This window comes from Astyanax mexicanus, chromosome 3 (genome assembly GCF_023375975.1).
Source record: "Astyanax mexicanus isolate ESR-SI-001 chromosome 3, AstMex3_surface, whole genome shotgun sequence".
NCBI lineage: Eukaryota > Metazoa > Chordata > Actinopteri > Characiformes > Acestrorhamphidae > Astyanax > Astyanax mexicanus.
In genome coordinates, this window is record NC_064410.1 from 32119708 (window position 1) to 32147279 (window position 27572).

Sequence of the window (27572 nt, forward strand, 5' to 3'; positions counted from 1 at the left end):
AATTTGTTCCGATCTGTTTGTGAACCAGAATCGGAGCCGGAGAGGCAGGCGGTCATCACCGTGTCTCAGGACTGGGTGCCAATTCTGGACAAAGTGTTTGGTCAGAAGTGGTGCAGTGACCTGTGGCACATTAAGGAGCTGAGCAGTAAGGAGGAGTGCCCCGGGTCAGGGGCTGTGACAGATGTGGACAGCCTGATCCAGGAGAGTTTATCTCCAGCTCCTCAGAAAAATGCAGAGGTCACACCAGAAGTCACAGCAGACCCGCCTCAGTGGCTGCAGACACATGATACAGAGGTCACAACCGCTGACCCCCAGTGTACTTCGGTCAGCAGCTCTGTTGGTGAGTCATGTTCCTGTCTCATGTAATACTTCACAACAACAAGTCAGTGAAATAATATGAATATTACGTTTAATTGTGTTTTGTAAATTGAATACGAATCAATGATCTTCACAGGCTTATTAACTGTTTAAGATCTCAAGGTGTTGTTTTTGCTACACTATTTATATTTAGTTACATAATTAAAATAGTTATTTACTTTGATTTTAAATATAACTTGTTTGACGCACAAGTTTTTATTTTCTTATATTCATTAATATCCTTTAAAATGTACTACCTTTACAACTGAACTACCTTTACATTTAAACTGCCTGCTAAAATGTTGGAGACAGTATTTCAGTATTTTGAAACTGGCAAGAAATTGTAAATGACGATGATAAAACAATAAAATAGTTATTTAGATTTTTTGAAAAATTTTGATCCAAAGTCGTTTGCTTCAAGATTTAATCACCACTAATTTAAGATTTTAGTCATGTTAATACACATATAATGATGAAGAGATGAGTGAGAGTAAATGAGAATGTGAATGAGCAAAAGTGAAAGATAGTGAGTGATGGGTTAGAAAATGATTTAGAAAGAGAGAGGATGACAGTATGAAAGTGAAAAAGAGAATAAATGGATGAGAATTTAAGGGGGTTTTCACACCTGTAGTTTGTTCCTCTGGTCCGAATCAGTTGATTAGTTCATTAACTTGAAGCATTTTTTTCTTAAATATAGAAAGAAGTTCCTGTGTTCTAGACCAGCATGTATATAATGTGTGAAACTGCTTTAACACTGAACAAGTGCTTTGTTTTGGGATGGGATGAGCAGTGCAGATGTCTGCGCAGTAAGCATATTTGCGCTACTGAAAGCAGCTTAGCATGGAAATGCAAGCAGATATGTCATTACTTTGTATTTCTATATTTATGTGGGTAATAAATCAGGTAACCTGCACCTGAACAGCCATTTAGCTCAAATACGAGAAAGACACAATATTTTATAGTTTGGTCATATTCAGGTCCGGTCACGTTCTCGCTACAAACAAACCGCCAAGGAGTTTGGGACTGGACCGAGGCCAACTCCTGACTCTGGTCTCGTGCGGTTGTTTGACCCATACCTAAATGCAATTATTGCTTTCATTCCTGCTGAAATTCCTGCAAACAAACCAGAGTCAGTTTTCACCAGACAAAATGGTGATTGTGTGAAAACATCTTAAGAAAATGATTGAGAAAGTAAAAGAATGATTGAGTTTGTGTAAATGAAAGACGTGAATGAAGGACTGAGTGTATGAAAACAGTGAGTATGAGTATAATGAGCATTATGACTAAAGAAGTAACAAAGTGGAGGAGGATGATTGAGAGAGTGAGGGTAAAATATATAATTGATGGGGTGAGAAAGTGAAAGACAAAGACTGATAGAGAGTCAAATAGATATAATGAGTGAGTCAGAGAATAAGACTCTTGTTTCACAGCTGTTTCTACTGTTACAACTGTAACTGACCACTGTATGTTGTGTGTTATCTGAGCTACAGGTGAAGATTCTCAGCTGAGGTCGCCCTCCATGTTGCACCGACTCCTCACTCTTCCCTCACAGCTGCTGGAGGACGATGAAGAGTCCATGGAGGCTCTTCCCAGCCTGGCTGACCCTGAGGATACTGTAGGGGCTGCAGTGACTCCAGGCCAAAGCAGTCAACAAGACAAAATGGACAATGAGGAGGAGGAGGAGGAGGAGGCAGCTCAGGAGGAAGAGGTAGAACATGGAGACCATGGAGACTCCTCCAGGATTAAAGGTGGAAAAAAGCTCCATGTCTGCAAAGAGTGTGGCAAGAAATTTGCCCGCTCAAACCTGCTCAAAATTCACCGGCAGACGCATAAAGACAAAGACATTGCAGCCCACTGCCCCGAGTGCGGGAAGCAGTTTTCCCACCTGAGCAAACTCCAGGCACATCTGCGGACACATTCAGGGAAAACCACGTGAAGAAACCGGAACGAAAAAAAAGGGTTACATAGGGTCCACTATCGGTTTCCCATTGTTTTGTTTTTCTATATATTTTTACAGTTTCTGTTTGAGTCCGTTTGAATGTGCTGACCTTTTATAGTCAAGTTTCCAAACTGACCAGTGCAGCACATCAGAAACTGTAGTCTTCTGCTGGTTTGAAGGTACAAAAAGACGTGTAGAATAGGAAAAAAATGTCCATTTGTTTTTGATCCTCTGGAATTTCAGTCTTCACTTTTTTTACATCAATTTTTTTTGCCTGTGGTTTTTAAGGACAGCATGTACGTTCCAAGCAATGAAGTGACCTTCCTCTATTTTTCAACATTCTGTTGATGGCAAAAGAGCACAAGTAAATGCGTAGACTGTTTTCTTTGTACTGAAAAGGAGAGAAAATAGTGTATTGGATAAAACACACGCCTGATACAGCTTGAGTAAATCAATCCAACAGTACCGAACTTAACCAGCTTTTTCTGAGGTTGAACCTAAACTTGCCTGGAGGATGAGAAAGCTGTTAAAAACCTACAGGTAGTGTGGAGGAAGGATGATTACAGGAAACGCTTGGAGCAGCTCGTTCTGTTCGTTTGTTTTTCACCATCGACAAATGTGACGGAGCAAACGAGCGGATACTGAAGGTCGAACTGAACATCGTGGTTTTCATTCGTACACAGGACTCAACACAAAATACCTCTACAGATTCAAAAACGGGATCAAAACGATCTCTGAATGAAGAATTCAGCTTTGTAAAATAGAAAAAGAAAAGAAAAAAAGCCATCGGCACGGCGTAACCATAAAACTGAAACATCTCAATGTCTGTGGACTATATATGTTCTGCAGAACAAAAAAACGAACCCCCTGCGGTTAGATTTAATCAATTCATCAACAGTGGCAGTGTCTCCTGATGGAAGAGCAGGCGCAAGATTACGCAGGACCATATTTTGGAATTTGAAAAAGGGAACCAAGAACTTTCTCATGACTTGCTTAGAGGGAGGTTCTTCTCGTCTTTCCATTTCCATCTCCAAGGCATGCGCTCTTTACAGATTGCTCTGTAAACGTCCTGAAATAGAGTAGTGTCTTCCTGTTCTGATGGTGTGTGGTTTTTTATGTTTTATGATGATAAATATTATTATAGGTGTTTCTTCAACTTGCAGCAGTGATTTTGCTGCCAACTCTAGATGTCACAACTTTGGTAGAATCCACTTAAGAGTGGAGTCTTTGTCTTTGTAGGCTTCCCTTCCACTACAGAGGCAGCAGAGCCCACGGGCGTTCAGCCGTAGACCTGGAGAGCCAGAGCACTGAGTTTAGAGACTGTCCAGCTCCAAAACGTCAATAATCCAAGTTTAGCCTTGAAAAGAGTGCAGGTGATCAGTGTGTTATGTTTGCTTCTGTATTGAATGTACAGGGGTTGGACAATGAAACTCAAACATCTGGTTTTAGACCACAATAATTTATTGTCCAGACAGACAGTTCTAGTGGAAACAGGAGAGTTGTGGTGAACATTGAATTCTGCCGTGATTTGGGAAGCCGTGGTTTTATGTTCTTTGGATACAATCCAGGTTAGCACCCGAACATCCCTTTCAGACAGCTTCCTCTTGCGTCCACAGTTAATCCTATTGGATGTGGTTCGTTTGTATTGGTGGTATGCTGACATTACCCTGGATATTGTGGCTCTTGATACATCACAAAGACTTGCTGTCTTGGTCACAGATGCGCCAGCAAGACGTGCACAAACAATTTGTCCCTATTAAATTCTGATATGTCACTCATGTTGTGTGCATTGCAATATTTTGAGCAGAACTGTGCTCTTACCCTGCTAATTGAACCTTCACACTCTGCTCTTACTGGTGCAATGTGCAATTAATGAAGATTGGCCACCAGGCTGGTCCAATTTAGCCATGAAAACTCCCACACTAAAATGACAGGTGTTTTAGTTTCGATGTCCAACCCCTGTATGTAATGCTTTTTTAAAACCAAGACAACATTAACTGTACTCTCATAAATGAGAGTAGGGACATTAATATAGAAACCTATATTTTTCTCTATATTATATACTACATACTAGGAGTTTAATGGTCAACAAAAGTCACGGTTCATTTCACCTCCCAGTACAGTTTGAGTTCAGCAAAATGGGGGCAGGGGTTTCTTTTCATTTAATTTTTAACTGGCACACAAGTTAAGTCACACCTAGTGCCATATAGCCCCCAACGGACCCCTACATCACAGCCATATGCCACTTCAATTCCCACAAAACCATGTATATCCAAGGTTTCTGTATGGTATGAAAACACACCATATTTACCCTAATAATGCGTACAGTGCAAATGCATGCGCTGAACTGTGACCCCTGTACCTTGACGCGTCGGAAATTCACAAATATACAGTCCTGCTAGGTACTCAAAAACTAGTTAATTATTAATTAGTATGTATTTGAGATGCAGATCTAATCTTGTATCCTTCCTTTTTGTTTCTTAACTTTAAACTTGTACTCCCTGTGGAAGTTCAGTCCATCTTCTAGCCATTTAACTAAACATAGCACAAAAAATTAAGGACATTTGTGTTTGGTAGATTATTTCTTTTCCATAACAATGCTTCCTGCCAATAAATCTTACACCGCTGGAAAGCCTGTTCTCTTTTAACCCCTTAACATACCTTGTCCCGTATAAAGCCTACAGGTGTAGATGATATAAAACCCTTTTTTTCTGCAGTAAATTTTTTTTTTTACATTCTGAAAATGTAACAGCTTTGAAATCTCCTACAGGACACTTGGTGAAGCTGCCTGTTTTCTCTCTATTTCACTTAATATTTCCAGATTAGTAACAGGAATCAACCCAAATTCTGTGTGTTCGAAAATAGACGTAAAAACTAGACAAACATAGCGAAACTAAAGGTTTGGAGGACATGAACTGGTTGATTTGTGTTCAGGAAAATAATGATTTTTAAAATAAAGTTCAGGAACGAGCCAATTTTATGATTTTATTCTTTATGCCTTGTAATCAGCAGCTTTGCTTAAATATTTTTTTTAATTTTCTATTACAATTCAGTTATGCTTATCAGTAATGTTCCTTATCAAACATGAACCCTTTTTATGTAATAAAAAAAAATGTAAATCTTGAAAATAAATCCTCAAGATTTAGTGGTGTAATGTCATACAGACCAATGCAATGTCAGGCAAAAAGTCCTGACTTGTTAAGGGGTTAAATGGTGCAACATTTGCAAGACCATGAATTTTGTTAACATAAGTTGTTTGGCATTGGCAGAGAAGATTGGGCAAAGCCACATGCTCAGCTTTACTGCTCATCTCACAAATGCAAGTTTAATGTGAATGTGGCCCCATTTAAAAGGGAAATAAAACGGTTTTCCGACAGTATAAGATTAATTGTCAGGGAGCATTGATACCACAAAGGAAATAATCTAACAAAAACACAAATTTACTTACTTTTGTGATGTTTTCTTTACAGTAACAAGAATTTTGACCAGGACTGCCCAAACCTTACTACTGTAGAAAAGTAGAAGTACACACACATTCACATCTGCAGTCATATATGTAAATGCCCTATAGTTGTACATGCTCACTGGGAAAGCACAGCTAAAATGTAGCATTTTATGTTTTTTCGTTAGCCTGTTAGCCTAATAGCTTCAGTGCTAAAAATAAAGAAGCAAACTTAAGACACCAAATGATCAGCAAACTGTTGTGTTTTCACCAACCTATCAAACCTTCCAGTGCTCTTACCCTCCAGGTCATGTAGTCTGCACCCGCTGGTCTGACCTCTGCATCTAGTGCGACTGATGGACGCCACATGCCAGTGCACTGCGAACTGTGTTGGCATTCCCACGTACAGCATCTCTGTAAGTAGCTGGTGGTGTTCAAGGTGTTCCTAACAGTTCTCACATCAATACCTCATCATTCAGACTGTGGTGTGTGTGTGTGTGTGTGTGTCTTCTGCAATAATAATGAAGAGAAAGAAGCCGGTCCAAAGCGTTTACAGAGATGGGACTAATACTATAATCGAGTCATCGAGAAGCGATTCCAGTTTTTTTAATTATTATTATTGGACTGTTTTGTTTTATAGGGGTTTTGAATTGAAAGTGTGGCCTAATTTAAGAGCTCTGTTTGGCTCAAATTACCGAATGATGAGGCACCATGAGTGTGCCTTCCAAAGACTTGAGTTAAAAAAAGAGCTTTATAGCTCTTCCTAACATTCTATTTCTAGCAGCTCCTGGGATTTTGGCACTAATATCTTTGTGGACTCAGAGGAACAGAATTTGGAGTCTTTGTGTTTGTTGCAAATGCTTTATATGTCAACCCAAACAGATCTTTAATTTAGAGTTTTTATTAATTTACAGGAATGTCCCGATTGTGATCTGAGTTTTTAAATGCAAAAACAGTTTTGTGCAGTACTATTAAAGGGTTCTTTGGCTTTGTAACAGTAGTGATTTTCAAGGACAATGCACATAGCTGAGCATTTCATTTTTACATTTCCATGAATAATACAAATGGTTAAACTAGGCCTGTCACAATATTTACTTTACATTTACATTACCTCAGTCATTTGATCATCTTGATATCATCTATTGTGTTGGCGTGTTTGTTATATAAGTTGCACAGTAAACAGTAATTTTGCCAGTCGCTCAATGACCAGTTCATCAATAGCTGACTCCATACACACTCTTCAACCAAAAGAACTCGGAACTGGTTCCGTTCAGGCCTATAAGAACCTTGGTGCTTTTTAGCGAACCAGCTCATGTTTGCACCAATTTAGGTGGAACTGAGGATATGTCACAGAATACATTATAAACAGAGGGGTTGCACAACAGCTCTCCCTTCTTTGGTTCCAACTTGTAACTTTTCAGGTTCCAGAAATGCACCAAACAGTTCAAAATTGGGAGTGTGAACCAGAACAGGAAAAATTTATTATTTTTAAAAAGAGTGTCATTTATTTGTTATGATTTTGTGTTATTATTATATTAGTGGCATTTAGAGGTCTTAAAAGCAGATTAAATCAAATGTATTTATATAGCTATTTTTACAACTGATGTTACAGAAATAAGGACAGAGAATGAGACAAAACATTAAATATGCAAAATAGAAGACCAAGTGAGCAACGCCAGTAGTTGTATATAAACATTGTTTATCGCAATATTGTTTGCAAAAATAGCTGTCATTGTGACAGACCTAAGTTAAAAGTAATTCAGGGTGATGTGATTTAGAATTGCTTAATTCTAGAGAAACATACTTTTTTCCTTTTTCTAATTCGTGGTGATTCAGCTTCACTAAACAAAACCTAGTCTTAATTGTAAACTCAGGAAAGGAGGTCATGTGTCACTTCAGTTAGAGCAGTTCAGTCCTCTCACTCTGCTCTAATCTGAAGTTATATTACCAAATATGTGTGTGTTTTTGAAATCCTTACACTAAAATGTAATATTACATTACTGCCATACTACACTGGCATAAAACTGACACCACATGTAAAACTTGCACATGTAGGTTCACTGGAGGTTTTAAGTACTAAATAAAATCACCTGAGTCTCATCACCATCACTGTAAAGAAATTCCAGTCATTTAGTTTCTCTACAATGAACCATTTCAAAGCTGGGAGGAGTTTAGTTTCTCCAACCCTAAAGATCAGTTTGGGACATCCCTGGTAAATTACTCAGAGCTCATAAGTGTGCAGTGTCTACAGCAGTTCCATAAACTTAACCTCTTCTTTTTTTCGTATTTGTGGTTTGAAATGTAATGTTTAACACATTGCAGTGTCTTTACTTCTTGTTTAATCCCTTAAAATCTTATTTTTTTTTTTCTTCAAAATTTGTTACGATGCAGCACCCTTGAACAAATGTTGGACTTAACCGTAAATGCCGAGGTATGATGCTCATCATTTTGAGCAGTAAAGTCTTCTTGCTCTGCTGTGTGATGCTTAAAAACCTGTATGTGTGACTTATCGGATACACCTTCCAGATTCCGGAGTCACAGTGTGGGTGTACAGTTACAAACTGTAGCTGTGCAGTTTATTAGTCTCAGTGTGTACCCTGTTGGTCAGTAAGGGCCCAGCGTAGCAGAAGCATGTGATCAGGAACTGAGGGTTTATGTACAGGGTAGAGGGCCATGATAAACAATTAGGCCACAGTTTGTAACTAAACCGATACAAAATTTGTATATATGACTTTGGATGTTTCCCCAAAATGGCTAAAAATGAGTGAATGTAGTGATTTTTTAAGATTTTCTACCCCTAAAACATTTTTACCAAGCATTTTTCTTTTCACTTTTTCTTATGTTTTGTTAAGGATTTTGAGCCATATCACCATCAGGACTCCAGTATTTCAGTTGTTTCGTTAAAAGATGCACATTAAACCATATCTATCCTTCTATCCATCTGTAATGTTGGCATGAAATCTTCCGTAATGCACTGTTTAGTATCAGGTTGTACAGGTAATTGAAGTGAAAACACAAAATGGATTGAGGTCAAAACATAGAAAGCTGTTATCCCCATCCCCCTTAATATACACAATGACTTTGCAGGTAAAAAGCTCTGCACTGCTTTTTATTGCCTCAGTTAAAAACCTCCTCTTTTATTAATGTATTCGTACTTGATTTACTATGGACAATCAGAAATCGCTCAACAATGTTTTATTGTTTATTGTTTAAACTCAGTCGATGTTAGTTTCTTCTAGACTGTCCAGTAAGTAGACACTTTTGGTGAAAACAGAGATGTAGCGGTTCACAGCTTTCACAGTTCAGATCAGCACAGCCAGATACAAGAGATTTGTAACAGTTCGAGATTTTTGCATGTTCACAAGCCCACATCACCTGCAAATAATGTATACTTTGAAAATTTGGTTCAATTATTTTAGAGTAAAAGCAGTTTTACAGTATTATTCATGTTCTGTGGATTTGAGAGATTTGTGACTTCCTGGAAGTGGAATGAAGAGCCGTGCGCTCAGCACGTCTGTGGCACCAGTGTGTCGGACGTCATTCCTGGCAGCTAAAACACTGTAGACTTTAGCATTCGTCCTCAGTTAACACTCCTGATTCTACTCAGCAGCTGAATAGAGAGACCTGTTTAGCGAGACAGATCACAGGTGGTAGAAAGGAACCCAGGCTGGGATCTGAAGCTGGTTGCACCGATTGTGCGCAAGTTGGCATTGGCAAGATTGACCCCAACTTCTATAGGGGCGTGCAGACAAACTCACCTGCTTCTCAATGAACTGTAGTGTGCATCTGCTCACCATAGCGGGGACCAGCCTAAAGTGTAGGAAGCATGTGACCACGTGAAATCCCAGTCACATGGGCCAGTTCAGAAATCCTTACAACCAAGCTGAAATGTTGACAGTAAAGTAAAAAAAAATTATTATTACATTATACATTATATTATCCAAGAAGTCGTGCTGTTAAGGTCATGGTAATTATTGAAATTATTATTTCATGAATAATAAAAATATCTTTCCATGACATGTTGATTGCCATGTTATATCTTGTTTTTCTTCAAGTAAAAGCAACAGTTAGAAACTGCGCAGGAGTTAGTTGTTCCTAATTAAAACACAACATACGGGTTTTTGGTGCAAACTGATTTAGTAAAAGGATAGTTTAAACATAACTAGTGTTAACTAAGGACTTTACACACAAACTTAAGGGACTTACGCACAATTGGTGCAACCCAGCCATGTTGTTTAGTGCAATTTTGGATCATACAAATAAATAAATAAAAAAACTAAAAGATCATACACTTTACCCGCTCATATCTTCCATTTTGGTTCAAAACAGTTACACCTCTACCAAAAACTTTACTTTCCTGTGTGTTGTAAAGCAGCATTATGCATACATGTTTACGGATGATGTTGGCATTGGGCTTTTTGCACTTTCATTTCTCCTTTTTTTCACAAAGCCATACCTCATTGTCATGGGTCAGCAGGAGAGCGTTAGGGGCTGTGTTAAAGGTAAAGGCAGAAGTGGCGCAAAACGTTCCTTTTTTTCCCCCAGAGAAGCATGAAAGCCAAAAACAAACCTTTATTAATTAGAAAGTTAGATTCGTCACATGCTGTTTAACTAGAGATGGCAATAACGATCAGCTATGTGTCACATTGGCCGCTAGACTGAACTATAGAGCTGGCTGCAAACATGCATTCCCAGCCATTGTCTTATTCTTCTGCTTGGCTTGTTTGTTTTTCCGTTTCTAAATCAGTCTTGTGCATTTCTAAAATGTGTAAAACTAATGCACCTCATGGAGGGAAGTGACTAAAGACTAGTAATGGCCCACTAACTGGATTCCCCTCTTAAGAGTGCATCTTTCAGCTTGTACAGTGAGTAGTTACAAGCACAGCAACACAACAGAGCGGCACATTACATTCACGGCACATTACATGAACAGGTTTGCCTGAAAAGGTTAGTGTGGCATTTAGCAAACTCTGCAATTGGTTAAGTGTTTAGCCACAAAAACACGGATCAGTCCATCTCTAGTTTTACAGTCAAGTACTGAAGGTATGTTAAGCTAAGGTGTTAATTTCACACCTTTAGCAGAGAATGCACAATTACTGTGAACTCTAAAATTTAGGAAGGGGGTGGAAAGTTTGTGAAAAAATTATAGAAAGGTTTTGTTAAACTATGTTGTTTTATTAGTGTCGCTTGAATATGAATGGAAACATCAAGACAGAAAGATCAGATTTGAACAATCAATCCAAACCAAGCAATAAGGCCTGAAAAATGAACAGAGATGAATGTGTAGGACAGAAGGCCCACTTCATTACCTCAAGCCACAGTGATGTTTTAGCATGTTTTTGTAGCATGTGATATTTTTTTTTCGTGTCCTTGTTTTTTATAAGACTGCATTGGGTTTAATTACCACACACTGAACTGTTAAGGAAATAAATGTACTAGGTCAAAACGATTAAAGAGGTATTGCATTGATTTTTGCACAAAGACTATCTGAGCATCTCTTATTTTTATTTTTGACGTTCATAAGCTGCTTGGAACTAAGAGGAGCAAAGTTAAGTCCTTCAGACATCTCACAAGTTGTTGGAAGAAATTGGAAAATTTTAAACCCACATTCAGAGAAACTGTATCACACACTTCAGGTTCTATCTCAATTCACATGTTTACAGAGTAATATTACCTGATACCCGTGACACAGTTCTCTCCTTAGTCGAATGAAAAGCAGAAGAAATGAGTGTGAAGTAAGTCTTGGTGCCAAAACAATGAAGTACCTTATGCTGTATATATAAACCCTTTTATAAAATGTTTTTTTTATTATTATTATTATTATTATTTGTACTACTTTTTGTAACATGCTGAGTGCCGTACTGACCCTTCTGTTCCCCTTTACTGAATATTACACAACTTGTACAGCTGTTTGACCATTACAGTAAGGTATACATTCGCATGCAAACTGTGGGATGCAAACAAATGTACTTTTTTTTTTTTTTAAAGGGACAAAATATGACTGTCACATCATAATAGCCATATTAAATTCATTACATTATACATTATAATATGATTGCAAAACAAATACGATGTTCTGGTAACAGGTAAAACAAAATCTCCTGGAAATGTTTTTGAATGATCCAGCGTAAACTGGAATGTTGCCTTCAGAAAGAAAACTGAATGAAAACTAAGACCTGCCTTTAAAATTTTTGCTAAATTAATTTTTAAAATATGTATTAAGGGAAATGGTTTTATGATTTGTATCCTGTTTTTTCTATTAGATTATGTAATGTTTTTTTATATCAGCTACTTCTTGTGTTTAATTCTTATGTTTCCCCATTTTTAAGGTTTTTCTAAACTATGGCTTTTCATGTTCTGCTTTATTTGTGGGAATGGGTTAAAGATGGGAAATGCTGTGAATTTTGCCAGATGTCAAGAAAATATGGTCAGTAAATAAGTGCTAATTTCCCCTTTTCAATTAAACTCTGTTAATTTGCCCTCATTGCAACGGCGACCACGTCAATTCTGAACGTCATGTAGAAGTGGTCATGTGATCATTTTTGCCTATTGTGACATTTGATATGCATCAGACATGAAAGTGGGTAGTTACTGTGTAAAAATAAATAAAATTCAGATTGTAACGAGCCTAGCGTGTTTTACTTACTCGTTTTGAATGTATGTAGGATAGTGATATACTTAAGCAATAATACATTCTAGGTTCGTGCTATAACGTATAATATTGGCACTGCTGTGTTGCAGTCGTAGGCACGAGGCAGCAGACCGAATACTGTAGATCAGCACAGCAGTGCCAATATTACACGTTATAGCACGAACCTAGAGTATATTATTGTGATTATATCACAAAATTATATCACAGTTTCATTATGACTGTTTATTGAAATCTTTTGAAAAGAGAATGAGAAATAATGATCTGTTTGGTTAAAATAGTTCCATTGCTGCCAATAGTTACATTACTGTAAAAAAGAAAAAAAAAAAACCTAAGGGCTTTACTCACCCGAATAAACGCATTTAGGAGAGAAATCTGTGTAGATTAAAGTCCAGTGCTCGTTTGACTTTGAAAGAAATATATCTATATATTTTTTTAAGAATTAAAGCAGCGAGACCTGTGGAATTACAAGGGTCACTTATTTTCAGCCACCTTAAATTCAGCTCAAAATACCCTATATTAACTGGAAAATATATACACTTTTTTAATAATAATAACTTTAACCCTGATATTGGTGGCTGAAAATGTGTGTACTAATGTGTATTTTCGAAGGGCTTATTTATTTGTGGGACTGTGTCTTTGCCTGCGCCGCCTATTGGAGACAAGGCGTTTATTCACATTTTAAAACCATGCTAATCCCTCACCTGCTCTTCTGATGAGCATATTTTTTGTTGTGGCAAGGTGAGTACACATTACACAGCTTCTCCTCAAAACTTTCTATCAGTTTGATTCTGTTGAGCGGCTAGACTGCCTCTACAGGAATTGTGTGTACTGCACCTCATACAACAGGCCAGCAATTTTGTCATTTTCCTGCTTGATGCCTCAGTCTTGAGGAGATCTATTCATGCATTACATAAAAAATACACATTGCATAAAATATAGAAAATGTGGTACAGAAATTATTGAACAATAGTGAATAGTAAATCTGCAACTGTCAAAATATAATGAATAAAAAATCATAAAATTGGTACTTTCCTATACTTCCTTTTAAAATAATTATTTTAGTGAACACAAATCAAACATTTCATACCCTCCAAATCTTTTGTTTCATTACAGCTGTCTAGTTTCTGTCTGTCTAGTAAACATGCTGCTTCTCCAGGGGTCCTTCATGTGTTTTGAGAATGTAAATAACTAAGGTTTTATTGCAGATAAAAAGGATTTTGTATCAGCTACACTTGTAGCCCTTATACAGGCCAAGGGCTGTAAAGGGGTTAAGTTAAATTCTGAAAAACATGCAACGCTGAACCAATGCACCAAATGAACACAGGATACACAAGGCAGCGATCATGCGTACGCACACACGTAGTAAACAGCAGTCAGTGTGTGTCTGTATCTATGTCTATCTGTATCATTGCATCAGTCTTCATACGTCTGTGTCTGTTTCAGTCTTTCTGTCTGTATATAAGTGATTCTGTCTGTGTGTCTGTGGCCATGTGTACACCTGTCTGTCTACCACTGTATGTGTTTGTCTAGATGTCTGTCTGTGTGTCTGTTTGTCTGCATCTTGGTGTCTGTCTATATGAATATTTATCTCTCTGACTATTTTTCTGTCTGTGTATATGTCTGTGTCTATCTGTCTTACCTGTCTGTCTGTTGTTGACAAAGCATGTATCAGATATCAAATAAGTTTTGGCTGGTTAACTGCACTGTAGGCCAATGATTAATTGTGTCTACTTAATTTTCCACTGAACTGTTTATAACTGTAACTTGAGAGGATTTAATATCAGGCTGTGATTTTTAATTACAACAGCAGACTGACACATGTTTACAGAGGAGCCGGAATGGAGCACAGTGACCTTTTAATATATAAGCATATTTTGATGTGTCTCTGATGGTGAGGGATTTATCTGTATTTTGTGAGTGTTAGTGTGATAAACTCTGATTGTAGATTAGTGCTCCCTGTGTGTTTCCTGTGTGAAAGCTAAGGGTGGTTTCAGCAGCAGGTTTATCAGGTAGCTTTATAACTGAAGCAGAAATTAGTGGACAGACTTTACTCTGGGCTTACATTATGAGACAAATATGGGTTTGTGAAATATTCATGTTCTGTCTAGGTGTGTATGTTGTGTTTGTCCTATCTATCTATCTATCTATCTATCTATCTATCTATCTATCTATCTATCTATCTATCTATCTATCTATCTATCTATCTCTCTCTCTCTCTCTCTCTCTCTCTCTCTCTCTCTCTCTCTCTCTCTCTCTCTCTTGTCTATTTCTTGTCTATTCTAAATGTATGTCTGTCTGGCTAACTATTCTGACTCTCAGGTCTGACTGTCATGTTTGTCTGTTTAGGCATTTACCCATCATTCCTCACTCCACTTATCAGCAACGTCTACTATCTTGCCCATCATTCCTCCCTCCACCTCAAACTATCATCAACTTTTACTATCTTGCCCATCATTCCTCCCTCCACCTCAAACTATCATCAACTTCTACTATCTTGCCCATCATTCCTCCCTCCACCTTTTATCAACTTCTACTATCTCGCCCATCATTCCTCCCTCCACCTCCACCTATCAACTTCTACTATCTCCCCATCATTCCTCCCTCCACCTCAAACTATCATCAACTTCTATTATCTCGTCCATCATTCCTCCCTCCACCTCCACCTAAAATCAACTTCTACTATCTCGTCCATCATTCCTCCCTCCACCTCAAACTATCAACTTCAACTATCTCTCCCATCATTCCTCCCTCCACCGCCACCTAAAATCAACTTCTACTATCTCGCCCATCATTCCTCCCTCCACCTCAAACTATCATCAACTTCTACTATCTCGCCCATCATTCCTCCCTCCACCTCCACCTAAAATCAACTTCTACTATCTCGCCCATCATTCCTCCCTCCACCTCAAACTATCATCAACTTCTACTATCTCGCCCATCATTCCTCCCTCCACCTCCACCTAAAATCAACTTCTACTATCTCGCCCATCATTCCTCCCTCCACCTCAAACTATCATCAACTTCAACTATCTCGCCCATCATTCCTCCCTCCACCTCCACCTAAAATCAACTTCTACTATCTCGTCCATCATTCCTCCCTCCACCTCCACCTAAAATCAACTTCTACTATCTCGTCCATCATTCCTCCCTCCACCTCAAACTATCAACTTCAACTATCTCTCCCATCATTCCTCCCTCCACCGCCACCTAAAATCAACTTCTACTATCTCGCCCATCATTCCTCCCTCCACCTCAAACTATCATCAACTTCTACTATCTCGCCCATCATTCCTCCCTCCACCTCCACCTAAAATCAACTTCTACTATCTCGCCCATCATTCCTCCCTCCACCTCAAACTATCATCAACTTCAACTATCTCGCCCATCATTCCTCCCTCCACCTCCACCTAAAATCAACTTCTACTATCTCGCCCATCATTCCTCCCTCCACCTCAAACTATCATCAACTTCAACTATCTCGCCCATCATTCCTCCCTCCACCGCCACCTAAAATCAACTTCTACTATCTCGCCCATCATTCCTCCCTCCACCTCAAACTATCATCAACTTCTACTATCTTGCCCATCATTCCTCCCTCCACCTCAAACTATCATCAACTTTTACTATCTTGCCCATCATTCCTCCCTCCACCTTTTATCAACTTCTACTATCTCGCCCATCATTCCTCCCTCCACCATCAATCTATTATCAACTTCTACTATCTCGCCCATCATTCCTCCCTCCACCTCCACCTATCAACTTCTACTATCTCCCCATCATTCCTCCCTCCACCTTAAACTATCATCAACTTCTATTATCTCGTCCATCATTCCTCCCTCCACCTCCACCTAAAATCAACTTCTACTATCTCGCCCATCATTCCTCCCTCCACCTCCACCTAAAATCAACTTCTACTATCTCGCCCATCATTCCTCCCTCCACCTCAAACTATCATCAACTTCTATTATCTCGTCCATCATTCCTCCCTCCACCTCAAACTATCATCAACTTCAACTATCTCGCCCATCATTCCTCCCTCCACCTATCACTAACTTCTACTATCTCACCCATCATTCCTCCCTCCACCTTCACCTATCATCAACTTCTACTATCTTGCCCATCATTCCTCCCTCCACCTCCACCTACTATCCCTCACTCCACCTCCACATCTCATCTCTTTTTACCATCTCACTATCACCAGCTTCGTCTATCGCCTATTTCACTACCTTCATCTATCATCACTCTAACCCCACTCTTCTGTCATCCCTCCAACCACTTCACCCATCCTGCCATCACCCCATCCCCCTCTCATCACCTCATCCTATTGCCCCCCTTTTAACATAACCCATAACCCTTTCTGCCATCTCACCAGTCATGGTCTATCCTCCCTCCTGTCACCTCACCCACATCATCTCCCCCACTATCTGACCCTAGCTCCCTCACCCATCTTACCACCTCACCCATCCTTCTACTTTTACATTACATTACATTTGGCAGACGCTTTTGTCCAAAGCGACTTACAATAGTCAAGTACAAAAGTAATAGAAGTTAAAGGTAAAACATTTTTAGATAGGGCTTAAAGGAGGTCGAAGGGAAATAATGTGATAGAGGAGTGAAGGAGAGGAAGAAGGAAATGAGGTTAGAAGTAGTTAGTGTGTTTAAGAGAGTAAGTGCTCTTTGAAGAGCTCTGTCTTCAGGAGTTTCTTAAAGATAGCGAGAGATTCTCCTGATCTGGTAGTGGAAGTTAGTTTGTTCCACCATTGGGGAACTCTGTATGAGAACAGTCTGGATTGCTTTGTGTGAATGTTTGGCAAAGCGAGGCGACGTTCATTGGAGGAGCGCAGCGGCCCGGAGGTAGCGTAAGCCTTCAGGAGTGAGTGCAGGTAGGAAGGAGTTGTTCTGTCATCACCTTGTAGGCGATTGTAAGAGCTTTGAATTTAATGCGAGGATCAACTGGTAGCCAATGGAGCTCAATGAGCAGTCATCCTTCTGCTGCCACACCAACCATCCCGTCCACCTCCTTACCTCATTACTTCCATTTCCTCACCATTCATCCCTCCCACCATTACAGACTGTTTTCAATGAAAACTCAATTCAATTCAATTTTATTACAAAGGTTGTCACAAAGCAGCTTTACAGAAAAAAACAGGTCCAAGCCTCTTATGAGCAGCACCACAGAGATGCCAATTTTATGGTGAAACACTGGCAAGGAAAAACTCCTTTTAAGAGGAAGAAACCTTGGAAGGAACCAAGACTCAGTCAGAGGAACCCATCCTACTCGGGTAGATCTGCTCAGTACAATAAAGCTTCCTTTGTACAGTGTACACTTTGGCTACAAAGTACTGCCCAGCTCCAATTCCATATTTGTTTTGTAATATCCACCAAATCCCAATTAATAAAACCAGACTGATTACCTGCCCGAGCATTCCTCTCACTTGGATGGCAAACATGTCATGGCTGATCAACTGATCATTTTGTTAATTTCCTTTTTTAGACTTTTCTCTTAATGTCTGATATTGATAACAGTACAGATTGTTCTCAGTGTTTGTGTTGCGTGTTTCTCCTGGGCATGCAGCCAGAATGCCAGTTCTTTTCATAGAGACAGAAACTGCAGCCTCCTCCGCTCCCTGATCAGCTTGATTCTCCACACCATTCCAACACACCCGAGAAAATAAGAGTATAGATTCCATTCTGGTGATTTTATTGGTAAAACTGTTGTTGTTTCTGATTCCATTTTGATCAAGTTTAATGCTGCACTCATTCTGTCTCTTTTTTTGATTATTTCTTTTTTTAATAGCTATTAGTGTTGAGCCAAATTTGTCCGTCAACTAACCTCATATCCTCTTAAATTAATAATCTTTTATAGACATTTATACATTTCTGCTTTGTTTTTATATTGCTTATATTTTTAGGTATTGCTGCCTAAATAAAACTATAGGTAAAATATTTTGATGATTAAAAGCACCAGTCAGAAAATGCATGCTGCAGAATTTAGGTAGAATGGTGAAGGGTGGTACTACAAGGGTGAAACCCTATTAAACAAAAAAGTGTTACATACATGTAATAACTCAAATGTACTGAAACTGCACCATTCTGATGTGCTTCAGTTGGCTACACATGGGATTTCTGAACAGGGCATGACATTTCTGTACAAAGGTCCAACCAGGAACAGCAGATACAGTTCATTCCTACCTTTAAATAGACACAGAGCACTGACACAATTCTAGATCTGACATGATTTTAAAAATACCCAAAAGGCTTTATTTAGCTTCATGTGGATGTAGTATGTTCCTCAAGCTAAGAACAACTTACAGTAACAACAAAGCTAACAATCAACGCACACAAAAGAGTTGTTATTAATATTTAATTAGCGTATACATTTATAATCAATATTAATAATATAATTTTAACAACCCCTACTGAAGTTATTCTGTATTACAATATAATAACTCAAAAATAAACTAAACCATAGTAAATGGGTACTGTATCACAATCTGACTAAATAAAAGAACAGAAACTGTTAATTCATGAGCACATCTGCATGTTTTAGCAGAACTCCTGCATGTTTTGTGATATCTAGGAAGATGAATCTCACGCTAAAGAATATGCATGCATAATAACTTTCTTTAGCAGAAAATATGTATTCTATAACTGAACATCTGCATGCTTTAGCACAACATCTGCATTCCTACAAAATATCCACAAGGGTTAGCAGAAAAAAATGCATTCCTTAGAACAATAATGCATGTTTCAAAAAGATTATCTGTTCTTTGACCAGATGTCTGCAAACCTGAGCAGGACTACCCTCTATAACAGAACATCTGAAATCTGCATGCTTTAGAACCGGCATTTAATAACAGGACGTCTGCATTCTTTAACAGAACATCTGTAAGCTGCAGTACGAAACCTGAATTCTTTAGCTTAGCATCTGTATTTAGTAGAACATCTGCATTCTGTGACAGGATATCAGAGACCTGCTTTGATTAGCAGAACATCTGCAGTCTGTTGCAATAAATCTGCATGCCTTAAAACATCTGTATGCTTTAGAACATCTGCATGCTCTAGCAGGAAATTTGCATGCCTTTGCATGTCTGCATACTTTAACCGAATAGGTGCATTTTATAGAATATCTGCAAGATTTAGCAGGAAATCTGCATACTTTAGAACATTTTTTAGCACAACAGCTGCATGCTTAAAAAGAACAACTGTCTGCAAACTTTAGCAGGACCGCCTTCTTTGGCAGAACATCTGCAAACTGCATGCCTTAGTACATTCTTTGGCAAAACATCTGCATTCAATAACAGAACATCTGCATTCCTAAGCAGAACATCTGCAAGTAAAATGTCTGGATTCTTTAGTTGAGCATGTGCTTTTTGCAGAACGTGCAATATTTAGAAGGAAAGCTGTATGCTTTAGAACATTCACATGATGATCATCTGCTTTTGATTAACAGAACACTGGCAGTATGTTGCAGTAAATTGTCATGCATTCGTAGAACCTCTGTATTCTTTAGAACATCTGCATGCTGTGTCAGGAAATCTGCATGCGTTAGCAAAATATCTGCAGGTCTTAGTACAAGATATGCATGCTTTAGCACATCTGCATGCTTTAGTCGAATATCTGCATGTCTTAGTACAACATATTCATGCTTCAGCAGATCGTCTGCATGATTTTAGCAGAACATCTGTATGCTTTAACAGAACACGTGCATGCTCTCACATCTTATCTGCATGCTTTAATAGAACGGACGTGCTTTAGCAACACATCTGCACGCTCAAGCAGAACAAGACGTGCATTCTTTAGTAATGCAACATTTGCACGCTTCAGCAGCGAATCAGCACTAATGCAGCAGCAGGTACAGGAGGGCTGCACTCGGGATAAACCAGGCCACGCTTTCTTCTCCTCATATCCTCGACGGGCACAAAATAAACCCAGAAACCTACATTTTGTAGTCGGAAGTAGGTTATATTTTCACGACGGAAGTAGTGCATGCGGTGCAAGCAGCTGCAGCAGTCGAGTAGAGAGAGAAAGTGAGCGGAATTAGTCAATGAGAGGGAGCGAGAGAGAGAGAGAGGGAGCGAGAGAGAGAGAAGAAGGAGGGAGAGTCTGCTGCTGCTGCTGTTTGAGGAGGAGGAGGAGGAGGACGTGGCGCTCCAGATTGCAGGCGAAAAGGAGAGGCAGGGGGTGAAAAATAATAACAACACCATCATGCAGCGGAGAGATTGCAGGTAAACACAATACACACGCATGCATCTGCAGCCGTTTGAGCGCGCGCGTGTTTATTTGCGTCTTTTTGTTTCTGTCAGAGCGCTGCGAGTGTGTGTGTGAGTGTGAGAATGGCCCGGTATGTGTGTGTGTATAACTCCATCATGTCAGATAATAAAAGTCAGCTTTTGTGGCGCTTCCCTCCTCCTCCCTCCTCCCCGCTGAGAAGTGCAGAAGGATAAAGCGCAGGATAGTGAAAGTTGCAGCGCGCGCCGAACGCAGAGCCCAACTTCCACCTCGGTGCTAATGCTAACGCTTAGCTTTAGCCTAGCAGCTGGAGCTAGCTAGCCTTAAACAAGATGGCCACTGGCTAAAGCGAAGAGACCGAGGCTAGGGTTGCCTTTTGTGGGGTTCGCCGTCGGTTTACGGCAGAAACACGCGGCTCTACATAGATTTATAACGTTAACAACTCCCTCAAAAACAGCCGGTTCGCCGAGTTAGCATCCGAGCTAATACCTTAGCTAATGTTGCTAAAAAGCGGTTAAGCTAGCTGTTGTGTGAGTGTGAAAGAGAGAGAGTGTGTGTGAGGGGGGAGAGAAAAGTGTGTGTGGATGCGTGGCAGATTGAAGTGTGTGTTACCCGGCGGATTAACACGATTTAACCGAGATGTGGGGGGAATAAAATCTATATTTGAGGCTATAAACCTCCGAGGTTTCCACAGCGACGCTAACTAACGTTGGCTCAGGAAACCTTAAAGTTATCTTGTTGAGCGAGTTTTCCGTTCCACCTTAAAGGTAGCTTAGCTACATATACAGCAGGTACGAGTGAGACCGTGAGCACCTTTTTTTAAGGTGGAACGAAAATTCTCATGGAGCCAACTTTAGGTTAGTCATGCCAGTCTAGGATAAACACTGTGAGTGGAGCGTGTTTTCTTAAAAAATAACAATAATTATTATCATTTTTACCGCAAACCAGCAGTTAATATTAATGAACACTCGTTTCAGAAAAGCCTGGACTCACTCAACATCCACCACAACATCTGGCGGCACTTTAACCTAATTAGCTAGCTAAGCTAGCTAGCCATGATGCAGGGCTGCTTTATGCAGCCTAAATTCCACACTGCAGCAGTTTATCATCTGTTCAACTCGAAGTATTTAAATAATATTTAATACTTAAACACATATAAATTAGTAATTAATGCGTATTAAGAATAAAGCAGTAAGATCAGTGAATAACATTGTGGATTCACACTTTTTAAGACAAGATGAGACAAACATGTTCAACATGCTTGTGATTTTTCGGACACAGATGGATTGTGGTCTAAACATTTTACCCATCCTTGCAGTGATCTTATGTTGGTAGTGGGCAGCTATCGCTCCAGTGCTCAGGAAGCAGTGAGGGTCGGAGGCCTTGGTCAAAAAGCCAACAGTGGCAGCATGCCAAACCTGGGTATTGAACCCAAAATCCTGTCATCATTAACCTGGTTTTAACATATCCCAGCAGAGAGAGCCATATTACTCTGCCCCAGGAGCATAGAGGGTTAAAGCCAAGGCCTTGCCCACAATCTTGTTCTCAGTGACCCACCCAGCACTGTAACCACAGAGCCACCACTGCCCTGTGGCAGGCAAGTTAAAACCAGAGCTACTGTACATGTACACATTCAACATGTAAACATGTGAGGTCCAAATATGCAATTCGCGAAGACTATAGGATCAAAAAGTCATTCTAGTAGATGATCATAATAGTTTATATTATTAACTACTTTCTGTCACCTGAGCTGTTTTGTATAGACACGTATATGTAAATACACTCTTATTTTTGACTGCATTCAATAGCACCCTATTTAAAAACATGCCCAGACTGAAACAATGTTATTAATGTCTGAGCTTGAATGTGTAAACTGATGCAGACTGATTTTACAAGTATATGACAATCTGTTTACAGTCATGGCTGAAAGTGATGACACACAGTGATGAAAATGAAGTACATACCCCAAAGCTTTGTGTTGGAACAACACAAACATTTATATAATTTCACTCAAAACAAAAAAAAATGAGCTGAACAAAATTATCTTCAACTTATCTTCAGCTGAACAAAATTACCTTCAACTTAATATTTGATCGCACACCCTTTGGAAAAATTAACTGTATTCAATCACTTCCTATTACCACCAACAAGCTTCTTACACCTCTTAACTGGAATTTTTGATCACTCTTTTGTAAACTTCTTCATGTCTCATATTCAAAGGGTACCTTCTCCCAACAGCAATTTAAAGATCTCACTTTCAGTGTTTTCACTGATCAGTGTGACTTACAGCCCGACTTATTGCTGACAATTCAGAACACTCCAGTGCTGTCTTTCCAGTTCTTTTTTGGGGTCATTGTCCTGCTGGAAGACCCATGACACTTTCAACCATGTCTGTATATGTGCGAGATCTCAATCGTGCATAAGCTGCAGCGTTTTGCAGGTTTTAACAAAAGATTTTCCCCCATGATATACTACCCTTTAAATAATTATATTAATACTGACTTTTGAATCATGTTAAACAGGTAGACAAATGTAGCATTTAAAATCTTGCCCAAAGACTGTTGTGTCGCTGAATGTGATCCCACGCTCTCTCTTAGACAGAATCTTTCCTCAGCCGACATGTTACTGACCAGCTGTGTTTGTACAGTGGCATGAAAAAGTCTGGGCCCCTGGTCAAATTTCTTCTGCTAGTTGATTTCATTTTCAAGGGGCATTAAGCTAAACATGACACAGTCCTAGACTACATTTAACATGATCACTTTATTATTTTTGGCTTTCACAATTACAGTCATGGCGAATGAGGAAAAGTGTCTGAAGCTTTTGGACCCCTGCATGGTCAGTTTTTTAGCAGTGCCCACTTTAGCATGTATCCAGAGTATGACTTTTTTAGCCAGGAAAGAGTGATTTTTTTGCATGTTTGTCCTTGCTTTAAGCTTCTTATTTCTAAATATTCTTGAATCTCTATATGCACCTGTAGGTCCACTTTTAATTATGTTTAAGTCAGGGGGTTGCAAGGGCAAAACCTTTAGCTTGCATCTTTTGAGGTAGTCTGTAGTCCGATTTTAGGTGTGTTTAGGACCATTATCTTGCTGTAAAAGGCACACCCTTTTCTTCACCTACTTTTATTGCTGAGAAGAAGCATTTTATTTTAATAATTTATTTTCTGATTTTTTTTGGGGGGGGGGGGGTGGGGGGGGCTATCTAATTGCCCCACCTCTTTTTGCGTCCCTATCACCAGTGGCGCCTGCGACCCTAGGAGGGTGCAGACGAGAACATGCCTTTTCCGACATGCGACACATTTATGCTGTTTCAGACAAACTCTAATGTTTCTAGAATGTGTATACTTTATATTCTGCTCATATTCTGCAAGAATATGTAACTCAGCTTAGTGCAGTGAGTATCAGAGCACAGCAGAGCTAACAAACACCACTAACCACACAAAATGGCAATCAACTTTGCCTGGAAAGGTTCTGGGAAGCCTCCTGCACTGATCTGCAGTCAGTACTGGCCCTAAATGGTCCATGTTTACATTCAGCCTAGTACATATTCATTGAGGAAATATAAGCATTAACAAAGTGTGCCAATATTGTTGTTATTTATGCACATATCTGTCGAGACCATATCCAAACAAACCCACTTTTGTAGTCACAGCATTATCAGATAGCTTAAAATGTGGATGTAACGTCGAATACAACCAACCAGCCTTTTTATAGCCTGTTACTATGTCCTGCTGTGAAACTGTTTGATTGGTAGAAATATAGAGCATGTGTCAATAAACCCCATCAAACAAGCTTTTTGGTTTTGTAAGAAACACAGGAATGAAGACTCCTGCCTTCACTCTGACAGCAAGAGGAACAGTCAGAACATGTCAAGATTGAACACAATGCAGTCTGTTATATCATTTCACTTTTTCTAGCCTGACAAATGTGACGCATGCAGGCAGCTTTAGATCTGGGAGCAGACATGATATCCAGAACCAGACTGCTTCTTTGTTCCTTATTGATGGCTCTTTTCTTCCAAAAGAACTCTTGTGTCTTAAACTGGTTTCGTTCAGGCTTAAAAGAACCTTGGTGCGTTTTTGGCAAGCCTGCATTTGCACCAGTTTTATTTTTCTTTGGTTTCAGATAGTAACACTTTTCACATTCCAGAACCTTTTTTTTTTTTGTGGAAATGCGCTAAGCGGTTCAAAATTTGAAAATCAAAATGATTTGTAAAATCATAGGTTAATAAATAAGTTATTATATGATGAGTAAAAACTAATAAAAATGACCAGAAATCGAAAGTACAGGCTGTTGCCGTTTCAAATGACAGGTTTCTGCTTAATCTAAACGAAACCTTTTTGGGATGTGACAATACACAAAAATCACAGTTCAATTCACAGCACAAATTTGGAACATTTGGAGAGTGCTGTAAATGTGTACTAAGCTGACTCGTCCTGTAGTGATTGTATTTTTTTCTCACTGTAGTGACTCCTGTGAGAATTTATGTAAGGGAAATGGAGTTTATGCTTCAGTACTGACTTTGTTTCTGCTTTGCTTATGTTCTCTTTCCAGGAGCCCAAGGGAAGAGTGCTGCTCCTAACCCCAGGAAGAAGCAGCCTTGGCAGCCCTCAGGACACGAGTGGCACTCCTGGGCAGGAGGCTGAGTTTTGGCAACGTGCGCACGCCAGCTAACTTCACTCAGAACGGAAGCTTTCATCAGCGGGTGGACTCGACCCCACCAGCATGGCCGAGCTGGAGACGGAGTGCATCGCTTTAGGAATAAATGCTCTGGCGACAGAGTGCGACACACCACCTCTTGACCCTCTACATCCCGAGTGCAGCCCACCCACACTCACCATGCTGTCATCCTCGGGGTGCAGCACGCCTACTCTCAGCACCCTGACCTCGGAAATCGCGGAGCCCATGGCCATGCTGCCGTGTGTGAAGACCGAGCCAGACCTAGACCCTATCCGCACTGTGGACCTGTCAGAAATCCAGCCGCTCAGCACGGCCGAGCTGGGCTCGGAGCAGATCAAGATGGAGATCAGCGGCCTGGACTACATTAAGTCAGAGCACCACAGCGACATGCATTCCTTCCACGGCACGGAGCTGGACTCCTACAAGTCGCACTATGAGCCGAGCCTCGTGTTCGACTACATCACACAAGTGTCTGACAGCCTGGAGTACATAAAGTCTGAGCAGCACACCGACCTCCAATGTTACTATGCCGCGGAGCTGGGGTCCCTCAAACCCGAGTACGAAGCCAACCTCATGTCCAGCCACATAAAGTCAGAGATGAATGGCCTAGAGTCCATCCACATGGCAGAGCTGCGCACCGAGTTGAACAAGCTACGCCCTGATGCCATCATTGATGGCATGGGCAAGATGGACCCCGATTTCCCCACAGGCCACCTGTACGAGCTGCAGTCCGCTCAGGTGGGCAAAGGCCCCAACAATGCACATACCAGCACAAAAACCCACGGCGCCAATCCGCGCAAACCTCGCAACCTCACGGGAGAAAAGCCGTTCTCCTGCACACAGTGCGGGAAGAACTTTAGCACTCTGGGCAACCTGAAGACACACCAGCGCATTCACACCGGCGAGAGGCCTTACACCTGTTCCCAGTGCGGCAAGAGCTTCGGACAGGCGGGCAACCTGAAGAGGCACCAGCTCATCCACACAGGCCAGAAGCCCTACACCTGTGCTCACTGCCCCAAGGGCTTCACTAAAGCAGATGACCTTCGCTCACACCAGAGGCTGCACACAGGCGAGAAGCCTTTCACCTGCACAGAGTGCGGTAAGAGCTTTTGCCAGTCCAAGGAACTCAAAGCCCATCAGCTCAGCCACACTGGAGAGAGGCCCTTCTGCTGCTCTCACTGCGGCAAGACCTTCACCAAGGAGATGAGCTTCCGCAATCACCAGCAAATCCACACGGGTGAGAAGCCGTTCAGCTGCTCCCAGTGTGGCAAGACCTTCAGCAATTCAGGGGTCCTCAAAACTCATGAGAAGATTCACTCTGGAGTGAGACCGTTCGGCTGCACGCAGTGCGGCAAGAGCTTCGGCCGCCTAGGACATCTAAAAGCACACCAGCAGATCCACACAGGCGAGCGGCCGTTTGCGTGCCAGCAGTGCGGCAAAAGTTTCAGCCAGTCAGGCCACCTTAAAGCACACGAGCAGATTCATAAACGAGAGCGGCCTGATCTCAGCAGCGGCAGCAGTCGCAGTAACGACAGTAGCTAAACACCTCTTAACCTCTCAAAAGTATTATTCCTTTTTTTTTTTTCTTTTTTTTTTTTTTAAATAAAATCTACAGTATATATATAATTATATATGTTTCCTTATGTTTTCATATCGTATGTTCTTGTTTGTTTTCTTTCTTCGTTTTTTGGCAATATATATTTTTTTGGTCCACATTTGTGACTGATTTGCTCTTATGCAAGTGTCTTTATGTTTGGGGGATCAGTGAAGTTGCGTAGAAAGCTTTGTATCTCGTCTGATCTGTGTTGTAGTGAGTGCCATTCTAGTTTCTTTCCTCCAGAAAAATACTCACTGTGTACACATTTATTGATAACATGTAATTCCTAAACCATGTATTTCAATGAATTATTAAAAAAACTAATGTAAAAACTACACTCTTCCTGGTTTGCTGTTTAAAATGAAATCTTTTAAGCTGGTTTAGACTGAAACAAAAATCATGAATCTTGTGAACAAAATGAATCTATAAGCAATAATGCGCATATGTTTGTGCACCACTGGTTTAAAATGTTGTGTGATCTGTGCTTAGCACCCTGTTTTGTTCTCCTCCAAACATTTTGAGCTACAATGGTATGTTAGCAGCAGTTTAGTAACAGTGGAACTTTGTATGTCTTGGAAGCACATGAGAGCTAGTAGCTTGGATGATGGGCAAGGCTTAGCTATTGGTGGAGCTAGAAATTAGCACATTTGAGTAAATATGTAAGTTTTCCAAGT

General features: G+C 40.1%; 1 protein-coding gene across 1 annotated transcript in view; it reads left to right on the top strand.

The window, feature by feature from the left end:
- The window catches only part of si:dkeyp-113d7.10 (zinc finger protein ZFP2), a 49962-nt gene extending 22729 nt beyond the window's left edge, over window positions 1-27233 (top strand). Inside the window, exons 3-5 of the mRNA XM_007236486.4 lie at window positions 29-340; window positions 1848-2276; window positions 26116-27233. Of these exons, the coding sequence (XP_007236548.3) occupies window positions 29-340; window positions 1848-2276; window positions 26116-26843 (1469 nt within the window). The 3' untranslated portion in view covers window positions 26844-27233. The remainder of the gene's footprint in view (window positions 1-28; window positions 341-1847; window positions 2277-26115) is intronic.
- Window positions 27234-27572: the final 339 nt, after the last annotated feature.